This window comes from Mus musculus, chromosome 5, assembly GCF_000001635.26.
Source record: "Mus musculus strain C57BL/6J chromosome 5, GRCm38.p6 C57BL/6J".
NCBI lineage: Eukaryota > Metazoa > Chordata > Mammalia > Rodentia > Muridae > Mus > Mus musculus.
Window position 1 is genome coordinate 41,754,712 of NC_000071.6, and position 21,735 is coordinate 41,776,446.

Sequence of the window (21,735 nt, forward strand, 5' to 3'; positions counted from 1 at the left end):
CGCCTCCCAGCCTCTATAGCCTGGCAACGTCCTCTCTTGAAGAGAAGGCCCCGAAGCCAAGCGGTTTTTGTGGGTGTCAGGGCGCAAAAACCCCAGCGACACAGTAGGCGGCCCCTCTCAGGGAGGCCTTCACGCGCACAAGGGAAGCCTTTCAAAAACATTAATAAGCTTATTAAAATGAGCAGTTTTATTGGCTCTCGTTTTACAATGAGCCGCCCACCCTCGCTTTCTGGTGGACGGTGGCGCAGAACGCACTTGTGACCGTTGTTAACCCTTAATGTTTTGTTTTGTTTTGTTTTTCCTAGCAAAGAATTGGGACTCTCCTTAGTGTCCAGCACGCCCTAGAAGCGGGAATAGTCTCGGGTCTTCCCGTTTTAGCGTGGTGGGTGGAGAAAGGACTTCCTCTAGGAGAAGCTGAATTCCACAAAACAGCTTCCTAATCCTGCGGGGGAGGGAAGGCAGAGGGAGTCTGGATAAAAGCTTTCCGGTGAAGGCCTGAGGATCTGCTCTTTGGAGGAGACCCCAAATCCTTCAAAAAGAAACAATGCTCCTCCCCCAAATAAAAACCAAAGTTGCTCAGTAAGGGCTGGAGGATTTTTTTTTTTTTTTGGTTTTGTTTGTTAATAGATACTTAGAAAAGAGAAGCTAGTTACTTAGGTAAAATTCACCAACTTATTTGGCAAAGCTCCCTTTAGGTTTGTGATTTCCCGGACCTCAGACAGCCTGTGACTTGAATGTATTGGTCAAGCGGGGATGGGGGGACGGGGAGTGGGGATACTGGACACCAGTTGACTACTTCGCTCTTTCAGTGCGCACCGTGCGCGGAAATGATCCCATCTGGAGCATCCTCACACGCCCCGAGTCCTAGGAAGAGAGCCCTGGTGCTAGAGTGAGATTACTGGAGACAAGATCTCTTCAGGAAGCCCCCAGAAGCACGCACAGACTTCACGCTAGATCCTCACTAAAGAGGAGAGAGCACCCAGCCCGAACAGCGTCTCTGGCTCTTGGCGGACACACGATCTGTGCTGAGGTTAATGTTGAGACCCTTAGGTTTATGAACGGCAGGGTGACTCGTGGCAACTGTCCTGCCAGCAAGGGCACAACAAGGATACCCTAGCGAGGCAAAGAAACTAGAGCGCATCTTACACCAATTGTTCTCCCAGGCACGCACACTCACCCACCTAAGCTTCGGAGGAAATAGAGGAGCATAGCAGCTAGCCAATCTCAAGCAGAGACTCCAGGGAAGCGCGCCTGCACCCTCCCTGCAACATTGTATCCACCTTTCAACTAGATGCCTCAGCCTGGAACTATTCAGGTGGCCAAGTTAATCCGGTTAACTCTGAGTCCCCAGTTCCTACATCTCTTGAATTATACCAAAATTAGATGTTTGACATTTCCATCACAGGAGGGGCAGCTGCAGGCATACACTCCACAGGTCTGAGAAAATTTTATCATTCAACTTAAACTTGTACTTTACTCTGGACCACCCCTGCTAGCAGGGCCTTCACAATCTCATAAACGTATTTTTTCCACATCTTTTTAAAAAATTTTAAAAATTTTATTTTATTAGATATTTTCTTTATTTACATTTCAAATGCTATCCTGAAAGTTCCCTGTACTCTCCCCCGCCCCCGCCCCCCTGCCGCCGCCGCCCTGCTCACACACTCACACTTCTTGGCCCTGTCATTCCCCTGTACTGGGGCATATAAAGTTTGCAAGACCTAGGGGCCTCTCTTCCCAATGATGACTGACTAGGCTATCTTCTGATACATATGCAGCTAGAGACACGAGTTTTTAAGGACTCGAACAACCCTATGTGTTCAACAGGAGGAAAAACAATGTATTAGATGATGTAACTGTTTGTAATAAAACGATTTTTTTTTCTTCCCTGCTTTGGTCTTGCCCACACCCTTTTATTTGTCAGGGCTTTAAAATTTCTTAGTAAGTTGACCTCTAAGCTCGATGGGCCACAGTATACTTGGGCTCCCCTGAGTGTGCAGGCAATCAAGTCAGATTATCTGAAGTCAACAATGATGTCAACAATGCACAATTAACCATATTAAAGAGTTGCTCACTCCTTAATAGTTTTCAAAATCCATCTACACTTTTGTGATTCACTTCCAAACCCTGGAGTGCAGCACTCCAAGATAACCCTTTCAGCAGCCTCTGGGTTTTGAAAGCCTGACGCTGGTCCACTTGTGTGATGGTGGGAAAAACCACCTTTCCTTCTAGAATCTCCAACTCATCAGACAGAGGACCTACCCTCTAGAGCACGGGCAGTGCTGGTAACCCCAGCGGGAAGGGATTGGAGTGCTTCTTCCTGTGGTAAAGAATATTTCATAATTGCTGTTGTAATAATTATCAGCGCTATTATTGTTGACTATTGTTTCCGTTGTCTTCTTGGATGGTCTCAGATTAGGAGCCCCTGCTGTGGCTCCCCCTGGGAAGTAGATGCTGTCCGATTCCTCCCACTTCCTTGCATCTCTGTCCTACTCCCATTAGGAGAGCTGCCTAGGTGAGTGGTTGCCTAGGATAAACCCCCAGGCATCCTGGTAGTAGCTGGACTCCCAAACAGCTCTACACTACTTTCCTTTAAGATTCCTGCTGGTAGGAATATCCCTAGACTGTCCACCTTTGGGGCCCACGAGTTCCTTGGCCAGTTTTGAGATTGAGGTACATGCCCTCTGACTCAAATCTCACATCTTAGACTCATGAAGTTCTCGTGAGACGAGAACTTGTTTCCCTTTGTGCAAACAAGTTGAAGTCTGCAGACCTTACAGGTGGTTGCCAGATTCCACGTTTTGTTCTGAAACACATACAGAAACTTAGGTTGAGGACAGCATTGCCAGCATTACCCCTGCAGAACTCTTAAGCTTTGGCAATAGCTGATTAGACTGTTAGAAAAGCTGGCCTGGTGGGATGTTTGCAGGCCTGGGCTGTGGTTTGTCTCTCTGAGGTTCTTGGACTTTTTCTACCAGGCAGTATTCACAGATTGAGGTACGTATACACAAGACCCCCCCCCATCCCCGCCCCTTACCCTAAGAGAAAATCAGGGCAATTCCTGTGAGCAAGACTACAAGCCATGCCCCACTGTCCAGAAGCCTCAGGCACCACTCTCCAGTCAGCCCTGGCTCCAGCATTTTTTCCGATGCTGGCATTGCTGGCTGCTGTGCAGAGGTATTAGGACAGGATGAGATATTTCTGAACTGTCTCCCAGGAAGTCATATTTGCCATCATCTGCCTACTTTCTCAGTGTTGGGGGCTGTGTAGTGAGGAGTCCCCACTGCAGAAAGCTGTCCATCTTCTGAAAATAGGACCAAATTTTCAACTTTCCCAGCTCTATCAATATTCGACCAAGATACTCCCTGGAAAATTTAGAGGCCCACAAACTTAATATCATGGAATGGGACACACCTTGAGATAAGTAAAGCTTATCTCAACAGACACACACACACACACACACACACACACACACACACACACACACATCACAAAAATTTTATTGCTGGCCAGACTGATTTCAGGGCAGATCAAAGCTCATTGCAAGACAGTTCCTCACATAACTTCTCCCTTTGCTTTAATTGCCTGTAAGAGTGAGTACCTAGTACTCACTAACCTAAAACCCCTAAGCTCACCTTTATGCCAACTAAGGGTCAAACGTACTATAGGATGAAGTGGGAAAGGACCCTAAACTCAGGCTATATTTGTAACTGCTCTGGGAGAGGGGACCCAGGCAGCAAAGATAATGGGAAGGAATCACATCAAGACTCTTTTGATCAGAGATCAAGATGTGTGTGTGTGTGTGTGTGTGTGTGTGTGTGTAGAAGGTTTTTAGTTTTATAAAAGAAGGAAAAACAGAAGGAGGAAAGAAGGAAAGAGTAGATTATAGAGAGAAAAGCAGATGTGTGAATATAGTAATATTGTGTATTTCCAACAGTGCGTGTGTCCACGATCATATTCTTCCGTGTGGGATCCTGGTAAGCTGAGCTGGATCCAAAGGTTATGCTGCAGCCTCAGGATTCTTACCATGCAAACCCAGCAGCTGCCACTGTACTAAACAAATGGAACTAACTTCACTTGGGTTAGTTCCATTTCTCCAGGACAGCTTCAGAGAGCTAAGAGCAACTCTCCAAGGCTGAGTCCAGCAATCGGAGACCTCCCTACCCACTGAAAATGGGGTCTGCAAGGGAAGAGGGAGCTGTGAGGGTGCGACACTGGACCACTGGACGTCTGTTCGTCTGTTCGTTTTGCTTCTCTAAAGAATCTTTAGCTCTCTCCCGGAATCTGCAGGGATTAAACACAAACTGCATCCTTAGCAAGCAGGGCTAACAAGAGCCATTGTCAGCGGGGCTGACATCTGCTTCCCCTTCAGGAACATTCTGAATTGTAGCAGTCTTAAGGCGGACCAGTGGGGAGCAACAGGGAGAAGTTCCAAAGTTCAGGGAAAACGCATCACATCACGGCAAATTATAAAATAAACACTAGATATTTTTTAAAAATTAAAATGATCACAGGGACCAAACGCCTGGTAACTGGGGTAAAAGGAGCAATAAGGCCTAGCGGCTTTGTCCTAACACTTTCACTGTTTGTGCCCGCTCACTTGTACTACTATGCCCTGGTCACCTTGGTAGGCCTAGGCTTACCCAGGAGACTGCGGACTTTCCTGGTTCCAGTGTTTAGAACCCCAAGGCCTGGAGGCTAGAAAGCTGAGAAACCGTTCCTACTGGGAAGGGGAGTAGGGCAAACCAAGTTTCAGTTTTGGCTGTTCCCAGGCAGGAGTCAGGAATGTGGCACTGTGGCTTTATCTCATCCTCGCTTGCCAGGGATTCAGCTGAAGCGACCTCGAAGGCAAGCATTCAACTCCAGAAGACTCTGTGGACATTCTGGGAAGTCTTGTATAGCTGGGGCATGTTCATCTGTACTCCTACACGGGGGCCCATCTCACCCTCCACTGTCCTTGGGCTTCTGTGCAGATCAAATGATGCAAGAGCAGGGCTCTTGAAAACATTTTGGATAGAATAAGTTTCGCACCTGTAGGAGCAAAATGAGCAGGAGACCCTCTCCTGGAGTACCATTATTGGCACTAGACTCTCCTTAAATAGGATTAGAACTTCAGCGAGAGTTTTTGGTTTTACAGCCCATTCTGAAAAGATCTGGTCATTTTGGAGAAACACTGACAAAAAAAAAGAAAGAAAGAAAGAAAGAAAGAAAGAAAGAAAAGAAAAAGAAAAAAGAAAGAAAAGAAAAGAAAAGAAAGAAATAGAAAGAAAGAAAGAAAGAAATAGAAAGCAGAGAGGAGACTGGACGACGGAGAAAAATCTGCAGGTTTGGGTGTTGGGTGACTTGCCTGTGAGTTCTGTCAACCTAGGGCTTCCATATTTGAGACCCTAGGACTGAAGAAAATACGGAATCTTACACATTTGCTTTGAGACCCAGTGAGATTCTTCTGTGACTCTGAAGTTGTGATTCCCCAGGTTTTAAAGCCTTCACAGCAGGTGGCCAGCAAGGCTGCTGTCGGGTTGGGGATGGTTCCAGAGCGAGGATTCTCTCTTATGCACAGAAATGCTGTGGAGAATGACCCACCCTTGCCTCCAACCCGCTTCCATCTATCTCCTCGTCCCAGAGCCGCACCAAGAAAATTTCACAGAAAACAAAGCCCCGGGAGGGCATGATGAACTAAAGTTTATAAATTAAAGAGAAAAAAATACAGCGAATAGAGTTTCCAAAATTCACAAATCTTTTAAAGATAACTCTAGTTGAGTGCACAGTGCCCTTAAAGAGGCTAAAAGCTGCGAGGCTGACGGAGACACGTAGTCTCAGTAACAAGCAAGGCACAGAGGGTGTGGGGCTGAAAGAGAGGGACAGGGAAGGTGGAGGAAGAAGCGGAAACGCAGGCCAGGGATATTCACATTGAATACAAAAATAATCGTTATTTGAATACAAACAACCGAAAAGTGCTACAATTCTCAACTGTCTTTGAAAAGAAAGATAGAAGGAAAGAAAGAAAGAAAGAAAGAAAGAAAGAAAGAAAGAAAGAAAGAAGAAAGAAAGAAAGAAAGAAAGAAAGAAAGAAAGGGAAAGGAAAGGAAAGAGAGAGAGAAAGAAAGAAAGAAAGAAAGAAAGAAAGAAAGAAAGAAAGAAAGAAAGAAAGAAAGAAAGAAAAGAAGGAAGGAAGAAAGGTGGGATTCCGAAAGGGGCTTTAATGATGGCGGTGGACCGTCTTTGTGGGTCTCCCAGGCATTTTCCCTTTGGGTATGGCACTGAATTTACAGAAAGGTAAAGTGTAGGGAATCCCTGGCCTGCCCCGCACTGAAAGGCTCCCATTCTTACATTCAGCGTCCAGGAGGGCGCCCCGCAAGGGGTGGAGTGAAGGTTCCCCCAAATCAAACCCTTGGAGGTTCAATTCAACTCCTGGCCTGGGGCTGAAAGGATTCTGCACTCCTTTGTCACAAATGTAATTTTCAAACATTAAAGATACGTAGATACAGATCGGTAGCATGGATACCATGAACTAGTGTGGCCTAGCGCCAGAAGCGCCTGGCCGACCCGAGATTCCGAGGATTCAGGCTACCGGGGGTCTCCAGGAGTCCTCTCTACTCTGGGCAAACACCAACCCCTGGCAGACAGAATCCAAATCCAACGTTGTTGTGAATAATAAATAGCGTCCCGAGGCTTGAGGATCGGTGGCCCGGTGTGCAGAGCTCCTGGGGTCATAGGGCGCAGCTGTTCAAATGACAATAAGGCGCCCTCTGAGGGCAGACTCAGTTCCAGGGCCCTGTCACCCTGGATAGGTGTGTCAAGTCCCAGCAGGATTTCATTCCCCACCTGCCTCATCCCCAGTTGAGCAGAACTCGCCTGCACAGAGTACACCTGTCCGTGGCGGTGCATACGGGGGACGCAGGAATCCTTCTTTGCCTCGTCCCAAGGGCTTCACTGGGTACCAGCAGCGGCCGCGCACGTGGACAGCGCCCAGCCCGGGAGACAGTAGTAAGGGTAGTAGTAGGAGGGCTGCAGTGGCAGAAGGGAAGGTGGCCTCAGCACCTCTCCGGGCAAATACTGTCTTTGGTCGTCACGCACCAGCACCTTTACGGCCACTTTCTTGGCGGCGGGTGCAGAGGCGAGCAGGTCGGCGGCCATCTGCCGGCGTTTGGTCTTGTAGCGACGGTTCTGAAACCAGATCTTCACTTGCGTCTCTGTGAGCTTCAGCGAAGCTGCCAGGTCTGCGCGCTCCGGCCCGGACAGGTAGCGCTGATGGTTAAAGCGGCGCTCCAGCTCGAAGACCTGGGCGTGCGAGAAGGCGGCCCGGGAGCGCTTCTTTCGCGGTTTAGGGGCTGCGGGCTCTTCCTCCTCCTCCACGCCGCCCGCCTGCCCGCCGCTAGCCCCGCTGCCCGCGGCGCCGCGCAACCCAGGCACGCGTGCACCTCCAGGGCTAACGCTGTCATCCTCGCCTCTCGGGCTGTGGTCGCCTGCGGATTCCGGTAGGAACAAAAAGCAAAGAACCTGTCAGACTCGCAGAGGGGAAGATGGGTCTCGGTTGCTGTGGTTTCTTGCGGAAGATTGGCAAGGGAACCCACTTTGAGCCTACTGAAAGGGGAGGAGAAGTTCCAGAGGGTTCTGTTTCAGAACTCTGTCCTCCACGCTTCTCACATAATGTATCTTTTCTGCTGCTTGCTAGAGCAGTAGGGGAACAGCTCTTCCCGAGTTTTCCAGGCCCCAGATTTCCTGCAGGAATGTAGGATACTTGGCCTGAACATATCCACAAGTTTTGTTCTGTACTTAGCCCTGAATCGTGGCTTTCTACACTGAATTTCTGTTTCGAGTTGTACAGCACACCTTTGCACACCCACACCCACACATCCGTTGACTACAGGAAAGAGGAAGGTGGTGGTGGGGAAGGGTGCAGATCTTGAGGTCAGAGGTATAGAGAGTCTTCCGTCCTAAGAACCCAGAACTGTCAGGATACGGCAACAGGGAACAACGCGAGGCCCCAGTACACTTGCCTCCCTGTTCTTTGCATGAAAATAAAGGGAAGCCGGGTGCAGACAGTGAAGACCCTGATCTGAACCCCGTTTCCCAGCCTTTTCTGTGCTTCCTGCAGCACCGCCTGCAAAAGAAGTCAGCGCTCTGGCCGGCTCGAAGCCTATGCGAGGCCTACAGCAGACTGTACCCAATAGAAGCCAGCAGCCGGCCTTTCAGACTAAGAAATATACCCGTGAGTGGATACAGAGTCTTGACGATCCAGCGCCTCCCAGACCACCTCAACCACACTTCCCCACCATCTCCCGCCTTCAGGTAACTGCTACTTTTGTTTCTAGCTCCCTAGGTACTCAGCCAAAGGCTGTTTTGCCAGTCCTGGGGTAAGGGAAGTTAAACGCGCCCTTTCCCAAGGCTCCCCACTCCTACGCTGTGACAGGATCTGCAGTCGTTGGCATGGCTGTGTCAGGGATCTACCTCATAGATTTTTGGTCCCCCTTTCCTAAATCTAGAGATTTTAAATGGGCACAGCTGAGGCACTGCAGATGAACTCAAAGTTCTTGGTGCAGAGCGCAGGCCACATAGTACCAGGACACCCGGCTCTAAGAAGCTCACTTGCTTCAGGTTTGGGGCAGCGCGCGCCAACGCGAAGAACTTGGAGACTTCGCTAGCACTAAGCCCGGCAGGGCGTCGTGTTCCCACAGTAGGCCCACCCCGCCTCAGAGTGCTTGACCTCTTAACCCACCCCCTTCAGCCCAGCCCCCTTCCTGGAGAACCCCCCGCAGCAGCAGACCTGAAACGCTGGCTGACATCTCGCTGTCGCTGCGGACCGGGGCTTCCTCCTCCAGGTCCTTGGCGGCGTGCAGCTCGCAGCCTGGCTGGTCCAGGCCCAGGGTCACCCTGGCGCGGCCGGTTCCACTGGCTCCCGGGACATCGGCGCAGCGCCTCCTGCCCTCGTTCTCTTCGCTCAGGGCTGAGTCTGAGTCCCAACCTCCCGGACTCTCTGCGCTCTGCCCCACGGCTGTTCTGGTTCGGGCGGGAGATGCCAGAAGAGAGTCCTCGGCGCCCCCCAGCGCACCGGCCTCGGTCTCCCCGAAGATCCGCCAGCAGCAGACGGCGGGCGCCGCGGTCACCGCCACCTCTGTGCCCCCTGGTGCCGGGCGCCCCTCCGGCGTAGCCAACCCGCCGCGCTCCTCTTTCTTGTTGAGGATCGCCTGGATGGAGAAGGGCGTCAAGGTGCCGCTGCCGCGCACAGCCATCTGCGCCGCAGATCGGAGCCGGCAGCCAGGAGGGCAACTGGGGCGCGGGGACAGCTTCGAGCCTGACACGGAGCTCTGGGCGACCTCAGCGCGAGTGAGAGGGGCGCGCCAGGCCCCCGCAACCCACTCCTGCGCAGCACAGCAGCCCCCGCCCCCCTCAGTTCCAGGATCCGCGCCGACCCTCACCCCACCTCACAGGCCCACCTCGCCAGGACCCCCTCCCCTGGAATCCAGCGCCAGATGCTCTTCTCCTACAGCCCGGCCGATTATCTCTTCGCCCGTGGCCCTCTGGGGACCGGCCCGGGTCTGTCCTCTGGGGAGAGGCCGGCGAGAATTGTCAAGGGTCCTCTCCGCGTCTGCAGTCGCCTCCGGAGCGCCGCCGAGGCGCACCGCCCAAAGTCACTTTTTCTGTGCGCCTCTGTCTTCCCGGCCTGTAGGGCTTCGCTCCTGGCGGGTCCTCCCTCTTCCCCTCTGGGCTGGCTTTTCCGGAGCCTACTCCTCTGGCGCCCGCAGTGACAGCTGAGGCCCCTAAAATCGGAGAAGAGCGGGGACACCTTTTACCCTCTGCCGGGGTTTTATCTGTTTCTTCTCTTTGCTTCTGCGTTCCACTGTACCCCCCCCCCCCTCCCATCAGAGTGTCATTCCTCACCGCTGAGTGACAGCATCGGGCCACGCCCCTTCACTAGCTGTCCTGGGCTCTCCCGGCAGTGGATTGGCTGGTTCCAACTGGAGGCCGTTGACTTTAAGAGACTCTAGTCCACCAGTTGAGTAGCAAAAGACAGGGTCTGATTTAACCCCTTCCCTCCTAAACCTGGTTCTCAGTAGCATCCTTCAGCATCGAGGAGAACCATCATCCCGAAACTTTGTTTCTGATTTCAGTTCCGATAACCATCGACTCTAGCGCTTTTCTGGAACACCAGTATGAACCCCAGCTCAAAATTTCGGCGAAAACTCAACAGAAAGCATCTCCAGATGTGACGTATAGTTTCTGTTCTCTAGGAAGGAGCCCAGAGTCGAAGAACAAAATTCATCTTTTTTTTTCCTTCCACTCTTAAAGTTTCTCAGCTGTTTCTCTGCTAATGCTCTTTACTGAAGTAATCTGATAATTAAAATCACTCTACTAAGTACTCCTATCATTTTACGTTTGATTGGATTGGATTTCTGTAGACGACTTAAAAAGCTAGGTTGAAAAATATTAGTTAAGCACCAAGTGGGGCGAGGAATTGGAAAGCATTTGGGTAGAGAATTTTTGGAGCTGGGTATTCGTCTCCTTGGGCAATCAACTCTGAATTTAATTGGATTTGTTCAATTTGTTTTACATCAAGAAGAAAACATAAAAATGCTTTTAATTTGTTCTTTAAATATTCTGTTTCTTGTGAGTTGAGAAGGAGTAGATAAGTTTGAAAGAGACTAGCTGGGAGTTACACAATAGTGAGATCCAGAACTGAGATTTAATGCCCTTAAAAATAAGAACCAAGTTATTTTACTCACTAGAAGGAAGTAAATACAAAATATAAACATTGTGGTTATGTCAAAACATATGTTGCCTATTTACTAAACATCTTTTTAATGACAAGTTTGTTCAAGTGACAAATCTTACTGACTGCTCCACAAATGTGACCCGAGGCTTGGTCCAATACACAAGCTTGAACCTCTGAACACATTTAAATAGTTGTGATGTTAATTTCAGAAGCTGAGGAGGCCACTTCATTGGTGTCATTAAAATAGGGAAGGCCTCCTGCAGCTGCTTCCCAGAGCTGATCCGCACTGCGGGGGAGAAATCGTTACCCAGTCAAAGTCGTCCGCCTCGCCTCGGGAGGAAGGTTAGAAACTTGTAGACTTCGTGGCTTGCAGTTGCCTGTTTTCCTGCCCTATGAAGATGCTGCAGGGTCCCTTGGGGTAAGGGATGGGCCTCTCTTGAAGGGGCTACAACTCTTCATAGTTCTTCACAATTGTGTAAGTTTTGAGGGAAAGATTTAAATTCGTTGTTAGTAGCTGGCAACTATAACAGCCAAGGGACTAACTTCTGGCTAGGACAAGGATCCAATGAAATGCTTAAGAGGTTTCAAAATGAGGCTCTCCACTCCCCCTTCAACATTTTCATGCTTTTATTAAAATCGATTTTCTCTTCTCTGCATCCCATGCTGGGTGTTGAGAATGTGTATAGCTATCTTGACTTAGGGGCTAGTGGAGGACGAGGGACAAAGCTTGATAGAAAAATGAGGTTACTCAGGTGCAGAGCATGTGTGTGATGGCCTGTGGACATGGGGCTCTCTCGGTGGGGACAAGAACCAGTGAGCTCTGGACATGCTGATGGACAAGAATATCCAAGAGTGTAATACCTGAGCGCTAGGGTTAGGTTTGGGTATCCATATGCTTATTTGAAGTAATGATTACTACTTATTTGGCAGAAATAACCGGTTTTGTTTTGTTTTGTTGTCTTTTTTATCTCAAATCACAAGTTGACAAGAGGTAAGTGGCAGACATTTTTGAAGCTCGGAAAACCACTTGTTCGGTCATTTTAAAAGTTGTTGGCATTGCTGGTTTTTGCATGAGAATAACGAAATGGTTTCAATCCGCCTCTCCAGGAGGCGCGGGGCGACGGAGTTTGCCAGAGGTTAGCAGATCGTTAGGTCTAGTGAGTGACCGGTGCAGGCAGGGCCAGAAGGAGATGTGTTTGGAAGAAGATAAACACTCGGTTCTGAGCTACGGAGAGAGGAAGCCCCTGAAAGAGTAAGAAGTGAGAAGAGATGAAAAGGCGTTGGGGGCTATGGCCGGATGCACTGAAGTACCTAGAGTACATCCTGAGTCAAGGTCAGCTCAAGAGGTCAGAGGAGGTCTGGAACTGCTCGGCTAGCATAGGCATACCCCCCCAACCCCCTTCGAGGACAACGTGGGTGATAGCCTCTAGGCTAAGCATCCAACTTCGGAAAACCCGTGACTGCTGACAACTGTGGCTCTTGGCCTGGCGCAGGCGCTGCTCTCCGGCCTGGACTGAGCAGGAGTCGAACGAGTTAGGGGTTCTGTTTTGCGACAAGATCTGTCATCATTCTGCGCCTGTCTTCGTGGCCGCACGCCCTTCTCACCTCCCAGGTTCCACACATTCATACATGTATTCCTCTTCTCTTCTCTTCTCTTCTCTTCTCTTCTCTTCTCTTCTCTTCTCTTCTCTTCTCTTCTCTTCTCTTCTCCCCCCAATCTGTTCCTTCTCCAGCTGCCTCCTCTTCAAGATCCTTGCGTGGGTCTAGCACCTCTTCTGCAGTCTGGTTCCCGTGCGCCCCCTACGAGCTGCGCCCTGGGTCCCCTAGGCAGCCTAGGCCTGGTGTTCTGCTGGGCGGCGACGCTTCTATCCTTCGCAGAGGCCATGCTTTTGGAATGGCAAAGCCGCGAAAGATGCTGTGGGATGAGAGAACCCACAGCTTCAGTCTTTCGTGGCAAGCTTCTGCGCACACGCAGGCATTTCTTGGGCGCTCAAGTCAGTAAGGGAATCTTCCCCAGAGGTCAAGCTGCGACGCTTGGATGTCACCAGCACCTCTCCTGACCTGGAGAGCAGAGGTTGTCTTCTCTTCCCCTTCCCCGCACTGCCCCTAGCTCTCCGGTGCTGGGCACAGGCGGAGCTCAGCTCTACCCCAGCAGGCCACATACTGCAGACACTGTGACCTGGACTGAGGAAGTCACTTGTTCTCTCCGTTCCTTTAAAACCAGGCGTACAGCGGGGCTCTCCGCTGGCTGTAAAGCTGCGGGAGCAAGCGAGGAGAGGATGAGTTTGCTGGCTCACTGGAGCTGAATAGTCGCTCTGGGGATTGTCGGTTCTCATCTGCAGGCGCCCCCCGGGGGATCTACAAGCAGACACAGTACATCAAGGGTCAAGCCAGTTTCCCCAGTGCTCTAGTCAGTCGGCCCCTAGCAGGGGTTTTTACGCACAGCGTTCTGGTTTATCAGACTGAAGCGAGACACTTCACCAACGCAGGCCAAAGTACCGCTAACACACCAAAAACCCGAAGGTTTTTTGCTTTATTAAAAAAACAGACCTCCCAGGGCTGTGATGAGTTGAAAATCATTCTTGCTTTACAGAGACCAAGCAGATTCAAGGCTGTCAGTGGGTGGCTAAATCAGTATTCAAAATTGTCTGTAACCAACCAAACCGAATTTCTCACCCAACGGAATTTCTCACCCTAGCTTGTTCTCGCCAACCTTGTCTTTGCTCGTTAAGTGTTTCCTTAGAATTTTCTGTTTATTTATTCATTTTAAAAGATTCCAGTTTCTCTTAACCCGGGAGAAACCAAAGAAAGCACGCAAACCTAATGATGTCTTCTGTTCTGGACATTAGACAATGCACGAGCGAACTCAGGCCTGCGAGTTGAAACCAAACCTAGTAAAGAAAAGAGAACTATTTTTTTTTTTAATTTTGGTTTCTGTCTTAATATAAGTAAGCAACGAACTCTAGTTATACCTAGGAAGGAACAACTAGATGGTAGAAGCCATTGGGTTCAGAGAAAAACAAAAACAAAGAAACAAAAAACCGTGTTCTCAAGATGCAAAGAAAATGCCACGGAAAACACTTTCCTTTGGAGCGTAGCTTTCGCGCACGTATGAAAAAGAAACCAAACCACCCACAGCACGCACGGTGGAGGACGAGCGCCACCTAGCGAGCCCTCTTCCTGAATGTGCAACATACCCACGCACCTGATTTAAGGGAGAGCCCCACAGGGTGAAAACAATGGTTTGTTCTCAATTTCGCGTTTCTTCCGTTTCTCTGTCGTCCAGTAGTAGAGACATTCCATTTTAAGGTGATGCGGGACTTGTCAGCATCCTTCCCCCTATCAATGTTCAGTTCAGTAGTGGGCATGAGGAAAGGATTGGAAAAGAGCTAGAGAAGGTGTTGGATTCAATTGTCCTAGAGGCTGATTTACTAGAGAGAACTGGACCTGGTCCATCCGTTATTGCCCCGTGCAGGCTCTTCGTACTGTTCAGTATGGCTTGCCCTATGATGATTAAGGTACAAACACCTGAGAGTTGATTTGACACAGTAGGAATACTTTTGAAAATATCTTGTTTTGGTCTCTCTGTCTGTCTGTCTGTCTGTCTGTCTGTCTCTGAGAGACAGGGTCTCCTCCGTCCCAGGCTGTCACTCATAACCATCACCAGATTTAATGACTTTACCATCTACCATAAAACCTGAAATTCTGTCTACGTCCGACACTAACACGTGCCTCCTTCCTTCCCCATCTTTTGCCAAAACACCATTCTATCATCTCCACGAATTTGATAATGAGGACCAGGCCAGTCCCTCGGGAATGCCTCTGCCTCTCCAGGGTTGGTATTGAAGGTGTGCAGCACCACACCTGGTTCCCTTGGACACTTAGTTGTTTGTACCTCTCAGTAATTCTGAGACATGAAATCAATGCATATGCATAATTTGATGATTCACATAATAATACTAGGAAGACCTATTTATGCATAGAAAAAATCACACATGTAGATATTTCTTTCAGATCTTGCTTACAGTTCTTTAGAATACAGAGTCAGGATTTGGGGACTCTGTAATTATTTTATTTTTAACTTTTAAGGAACCTCCATCTCATTTTGTCATAATGTCCACACCATTTTACATTTCTACCTACAGAGCACAAGTATTCTAATTTTTCATCTCGTTACCAACTTCTGTTGTTTTCTGTCTTTGTGATAGAAGCTGTTCATTAGAGCATGCAGTGGCACAGTGCTGTTGGATTGCTTCACATTTCTTTAAGGACAGCTGATGGACTTATCGGCCATATGTCTATCTTCTAGGAGAAATATCTATTTGAGTTGTTTGCTTGTTTTAGAACTGGACTGTTATCTGGTAGCTGAATTTGAGAAGTTCTTTATACTTTGTAGATATTGGTTACTTATAAAAAGGACAGTTTGAAAACATGTTCTCCCATCCCATCTGTCAGTATTCTGACAGGACTCAGTGGGTTGGATGGAGGTGAGAAAAAGGACATAATCCAGGTGTGTTCCGGATCTGGTCTCAAGAGCAGATCCGGACTTGTGCTGACAAAGTTATCAGTTTTCGATGGATTCCATCTCACATACTGTTTAGAGAGTCAGACCCCAAATACTGACACCACGTCAAATGGGTGACTTCCCTAGTCAGTCTTCTATTGCTGTGAAGAGACACCATAACCAGGACAAATCTTACGAAAGAAAACATTTCATTTGGGGCTTTCTTACAGTTGCAGAGTTTTAGTCCATCTTTATCGTGATGAGGAGCATGGGGCCACACTGGCTGACACGGCTGGAGAAGTAGCTGACGGTTCTACATATGGCTCCACAGGTAACGGGAAGAAAGGGCCACTTTCTTCATGGTCTGGCTTGGGGTTGTGAAACCTCAGAGCCTGCCCCCAGTGACACACTTTGTAAACAAGACTATACCCCCTAATCCTTTCAAATAGTGCCACTCCCTCTGCATTTAAGTACATGGACTCATCAGTTTGAGGGAGAATCCCTCCTGCCACCTGGCCTCACACTTGCTGAAAGAATGAAAATAAAGAGCATTTCATATGTCTAAAGACCTTGAGTAGTGTACTGGCTAGTTTTGTGTCAACTTGACACAGCTGGAGTTATCACAGAGAAAGGAGCTTCCGTTGAGGAAAGGCCTCCATGAGATCCAGCTGTAAGGCATTTTCTCAATTAGTGATCGAGGAGGGAGGGCCCCTTGTGGGTGGGACCATCTCAGGGCTGGTAGTCTTGGGTTCTATAAGAGAGCGGGCTGAGCAAGCCAGGTGAGGCAAGCCAGTAAGGAACATCCCTCCATGGCCTCTGCATCAACTCCTGCTTCCTGACCTGCTTGAGTTCCAGTCCTGATTTCCTTGGTGATGAACAGCAGTATGGAAGTGTAAGCTGAATAAACCCTTTCCTCCCCAACTGCTTCTTGGTCATGATGTTTTGTCCAGGAATAGAAACCCTGACTAAGACAAGTAGCATCTACTTAAGTACTCAGTAGGTGCCAGCCTGCCTGTTATGATTCCCTTAAACAGTTTTCCTCCATATGAAGAACCTAGACTTAAAATCACACACACACACACACACACACACACACACACGCACACACACACACGCTGAACTACCAAGGCTTCAGTTTCAGCCTTAAAGTATTGTCAAGACAACATCAAATCAATGGATCAATAGTTTCAGTTTTTTTTTTAATATTTCTCACAGTACTGGGAATTGAACATTGGGCCCTATGGATGCCAATCAATCACTTTACCACTGATCTATCACCCCCAGAACTCACATGTGCACTTCTTTATATTTGTGTATGTGTGCAGGTCACAAAACAAGAAGGTACACAGAGATCGTAAAACAGATAGGAAGTAGAGAATGAGATGGAGAATATGTAGTAAGAAAGCAGACAGGGATGGAGGAAGGGAGGAGATGGAAGAACAAGTAACTGGGAGAATGAAAAGGAAGCTCCCTGTAAGAGGAAGAAGTGAGCAGACACATGGGTGGAATTAACTATAGTAAGCTTGTGAGAGATCTCACAGGAGCACCAGAGAATCAATGTTGTGTAACAAACTGGCGAGCAAACGACAGGACAGTGCCTTGCAGGTCTATAGACTTGGTTTTGGTGTCACTGACAGCTTGAGAACACTCCACAACCATCCTCTAAGTTCCCATCTCTCTGGACATCCTCCTTCTTCGTACTCTCATCCCCGGTGTTCATGTTCCAACAATGCTCCTTGATTTTCCCCAAAGGCCTAACCCACCAATCTGCCACAATAGGTCCTGTTCCTTGGGCTGGCATGTCTTTCAAAGGCTCATTCTGGGTTCCACAGGTCTGTGGTCACAAATCTCAGACAACCTTAAATCCCTGGGAGTTCCTGTTCTTATTAGTAATGGTCTAACTTTGGGAGGCCAACTGTTTCCCCCACCTCGGTCTTACCCAGGTGGACTGTAACTGTAAGTAGGCAGGCGCGTAGGTGAGTGCTCGCTGTTCACGATTTCTATCGCAGATGCCCCCTCTACTTTGTACAGATGTACAGTACTTCCCTAGTCTTTCCTTTCTGCTCTTTCTTGTCTGAATGGCGATGTGTAGGACTATCTCATCTCCCCTGCATATTTAACCTTTTCTCTTGGAAAGAAGGAAAGCCATGGCTTCAGAATGGTTTCCTCCTCTGCACATCACGAGAATTATGTTTTCAATTGAATTGACTCATTCAGGAAAGTTTTCCCTCCATGATAATAAACCACGATGCTTACATCAAAAGGGTGGTTTTTTTTTCCATTTTTTATTAGGTATTTAGCTCATTTACATTTCCAATGCTATACCAAAAGTCCCCCATATCCACCCACCCCCACTACCCTGCCCACCCACTCCCCCTTTTTGGCCCTGGCGTTCCCCTGTTCTGGGGCATATAAAGTTTGCAAGCCCAATGGGCCTCTCTTTCCAGTGATGGCCGACTAGGCCATCTTTTGATATATATGCAGCTAGAGTCAAGAGCTCCGGGGTACTGGTTAGTTCATAATGTTGTTCCACCTATAGGGTTGCAGATCCCTTTAGCTCCTTGGCTACTTTCTCTAGCTCCTCCATTGGGAGCCCTATGATCCATCCATTAGCTGACTGTGAGCATCCACTTCTGTGTTTGCTAGGCCCCAGCATAGTCTCACAAGAGACAGCTACATCTGGGTCCTTTCAATAAAATCTTGCTAGTGTATGCAATGGTGTCAGTGTTTGGATGCTGATTATGGGGTGGATCCCTGGATATGGCAGTCTCTACATGGTCCATCCTTTCGTCTCAGCTCCAAACTTTGTCTCTGTAACTCCTTCCATGGGTGTTTTGTTCCCAAATCTAAGGAGGGGCATAGTGTCCACACTTCAGTCTTCATTCTTCTTGAGTTTCATGTGTTTAGCAAATTATATCTTATATCTTGGGTATCCTAGGTTTGGGGCTAATATCCACTTATCAGTGAGTACATATTGTGTGAGTTTCTTTGTGAATGTGTTACCTCACTCAGGATGATGCCCTCCAGGTCCATCCATTTGGCTAGGAATTTCATAAATTCATTCTTTTTAATAGCTGAGTAGTACTCCATTGTGTAGATGTACCACATTTTCTGTATCCATTCCTCTGTTGAGGGGCATCTAGGTTCTTTCCAGCTTCTGGCTATTATAAATAAGGCTGCTATGAACATAGTGGAGCATGTGTCCTTCTTATCAGTTGGGGCATCTTCTGGATATATGCCCAGGAGAGGTATTGCTGGATCCTCCGGTAGTACTATGTCCAATTTTCTGAGGAACCGCCAGACTGATTTCCAGAGTGGTTGTACAAGCCTGCACTCCCACCAACAATGGAGGAGTGTTCCTCTTTCTCCACATCCACGCCAGCATCTGCTGTCACCTGAATTTTTGATCTTAGCCATTCTGACTGGTGTGAGGTGGAATCTCAGGGTTGTTTTGATTTGCATTTCCCTGATGATTAAGGATGTTGAACATTTTTTCAGGTGTTTCTCTGCCATTAGGTATTCCTCAGGTGAGAATTCTTTGTTCAGTTCTGAGCCCCATTTTTTAATGGGGTTATTTGATTTTCTGAAGTCCACCTTCTTGAGTTCTTTATATATGTTGGATATTTGTCCCCTATCTGATTTAGGATAGGTAAAGATCCTTTCCCAATCTGTTGGTGGTCTTTTTGTCTTATTGACGGTGTCTTTTGCCTTGCAGAAACTTTGGAGTTTCATTAGGTCCCATTTGTCAATTCTCGATCTTACAGCACAAGCCATTGCTGTTCTGTTCAGGAATTTTTACCCTGTGCCCATATCTTCAAGGCTTTTCCCCACTTTCTCCTCTATAAGTTTCAGTGTCTCTGGTTTTATGTGAAGTTCCTTGATCCACTTAGATTTGACCTTAGTACAAGGAGATAAGTATGGATCGATTCGCATTCTTCTACACGATAACAACCAGTTGTGCCAGCACCAATTGTTGAAAATGCTGTCTTTCTTCCACTGGATGGTTTTAGCTCCCTTGTCGAAGATCAAGTGACCATAGGTGTGTGGGTTCATTTCTGGGTCTTCAATTCTATTCCATTGGTCTACTTGTCTGTCTCTATACCAGTACCATGCAGTTTTTATCACAATTGCTCTGTAGTAAAGTAAAAGGGTGGTTTTAAAAGAGTGGTGTGCCCTTAATTTTAGTCTTCATATATCCCTTTTACATCTTGACCACTGTATGTATCCTATTATCACAACTGATTTAATAACTTTATTTAAAAGACTTGGTTTTAAGTCGAAAAGCTTTACACCCCAAATCTTTGTATAAGTGATATAAAAGCGGATAGCCCTCCCTTTTACACACGCACACACACACACACACACACACACACACACACACACACTGCAATGTGAACTTTGGCTTACAACACACTGGCATGAGGGTACCTCCTGTTCTGTGTACACATTAACAAGGCTACAGAGTTGTTATATCCTACCAGGTTCAACCTAGGAGTTTCTGGCATAGTTGGAAATACTGAAAGGGAATTGCCTGAATAGAAATGCCTACAAGTCCACCAAGACACATGTCAGAATGTTTGCAGCCTTTTTGTTTTGTTTTTGTTGTTTGGTTTTGTTTGGTAATAGTCAAAATCTTAGAAACTGTGATGGTTAATCTTAATTGCCAACTTGACTGGATTCAAAATCATATAATAGGTAGTAAGAAACCTCCAGAGAGGTGTAAATGAGGAAGGACACCCACCCTAAATGTGGCTGTTATCATCCCATCAGCAAAGGTCTTGGACTGACAGAAAAGGAGAAAGCACTGGTGAAAGCAAGCGTCTTTCCTTGTTTCTGCTTGTGGTTACAATGTGATATACTCTTCACCCTGGTTACAATGTGATATCTCATACTCTTCACCCTGGTTACAATGTGATGTCTCATACTCTTCACCCTGGTTACAATGTGATGTCTCATACTCTTCACCCTGGTTACAATGTGATATCTCAGCTTCTCACCCTGGTTACAATGTGATGTCTCATACTCTTCACCCTGGTTACAATGTGATGTCTCAGCTTCTCACTCTGGTCTATTGGCTGTGCCTTTGCACTGTGAACCACACCCACATGAAAATCCTCCCTCCCTCCCTCCCTCCCTCCCTCCCTCCTCCCTCCCTCCCTCCCTCCCTCCCTCCCTCCCTCCCTCCCTCCCTCCCTCCCTCCTTTCCTTCCTTCCTTCCTTCCTTCCTTCCTTCCTTCCTTCCTTCTTTCCTTCAAGTTACTTTGTAACTAATACATGATTCTAATTAATGCTCAGTGGTAGAATGGATAAATTGAGTGTGATGTGCGATGCACTCACAGATTAAGATATTATACATTAACGAGATGAACCATCTATAGTCTCATACAAACATACAGATAGATCTCATACACTTAATGTTTTATATGAGTAACTACCACATCCCTAGCATTGAGTGGCCCAGCACATGGTAGGCTCTTAGCTAATGTTTATTGCATGAATGGTCTCATTTTACCCTGAGCCCTTTGAGGTCACCCAAGCAGGCATCGGGTTTCTTTTTACAGATGATGAACTTGAGACATAGAGAAGCCACATGATTTGTTTCAGGTCACCTGGAACATGGGTGCTTGTCAGAATGCCTGTCACAGAGTGTGTCTAGTAAAATGTGTGTTCACTCAACATCACTCCAAGGCAACCGATTCTCCCCTTAGCCCTTTTAGCACAAATAACATATTTCAGTTTCTTTTGTTGTTGTTAAATCATCTTCTGAGATCTAACTTGCAGATGTTTATTTCCATGATGGGACCTTTTGGACTAGGTTCTGAAAGGGAAAATGCTAGAGGGACGAGCCTTAAGAGAATGAGGCTTAAGATAGGGAGAAAGCTCATCCAAGAGATTTATGGCACGGAATTACAGCGAGCGCTGTCATTTGGTCTGAGTAAGTGTGGCTAGAAACAGGAAGGGGAAAACAGGATCCTGTGGTAGAGCAAGGCTTAATGGAGTGTCAGAGGAACAGATGGGATGGGGCTGTCCTGGGAACTGTCAAAGGAAGCAGTTGGAAGAGGCTTTGGAAGAGCCTCTGTGACATGCAGGTGAACCGGGATAGTGACACATACTTCCTGTGAATGCAAAATGGGTTCGTGAGGTATGGAAAAGGCAAGCCTAGGCATACTGTCCAAGCTGTCTCTGCACCAGGTCAGAAGAGATCAGGGCCCAGGTATGTGGGGGTGGGGGATGGGTGGGCGAATCTTCTTAGACGGGGCTTTCACTGAAGGGATAGAGGTGCTTTTAAAAAAGCACTCTGAAATCCTAAGTTATATCCCTTTAAACTGGAACAGTGCACAGTGCATGCTGGGGAAAGAAGTTTCTGACGGGCCAGAGGGCAGCTTTTAGGAGGTGGTTTTCTCCTTCCATTGTGGGCTCTAAGAACTGAGCTCAGTTTCTCGGGCTTCCACAGCAAGCGAGCGCTTTTACCTGAAGGTCGACTACCTAGGAAGATGAGCCAGATGTAGAAGCAGAA

General features: G+C 47.8%; 1 protein-coding gene and 1 long non-coding RNA gene across 2 annotated transcripts; one reads left to right on the forward strand and one right to left on the reverse strand.

Annotated features, from left to right (window-relative positions):
• Positions 1 to 6,771: 6,771 nt before the first annotated feature.
• On the reverse strand, positions 6,772 to 9,509 carry Nkx3-2 (NK3 homeobox 2). The gene is made up of 2 exons (NM_007524.3): positions 8,768 to 9,509; positions 6,772 to 7,466 (listed from the first exon to the last, which is right to left on the reverse strand). The coding sequence occupies exons 1-2, from the start codon at positions 9,231 to 9,233 to the stop codon at positions 6,931 to 6,933; spliced, it is 1,002 nt and encodes a 333-aa protein (NP_031550.2). The 5' UTR covers positions 9,234 to 9,509; the 3' UTR covers positions 6,772 to 6,930.
• Gm46910 lies at positions 7,924 to 10,374 on the forward strand. The gene is made up of 2 exons (XR_001784850.2): positions 7,924 to 8,292; positions 10,113 to 10,374. It is a non-coding gene; the product is annotated as a predicted gene, 46910 (long non-coding RNA).
• The last annotated feature ends 11,361 nt before the right edge of the window (positions 10,375 to 21,735 follow it).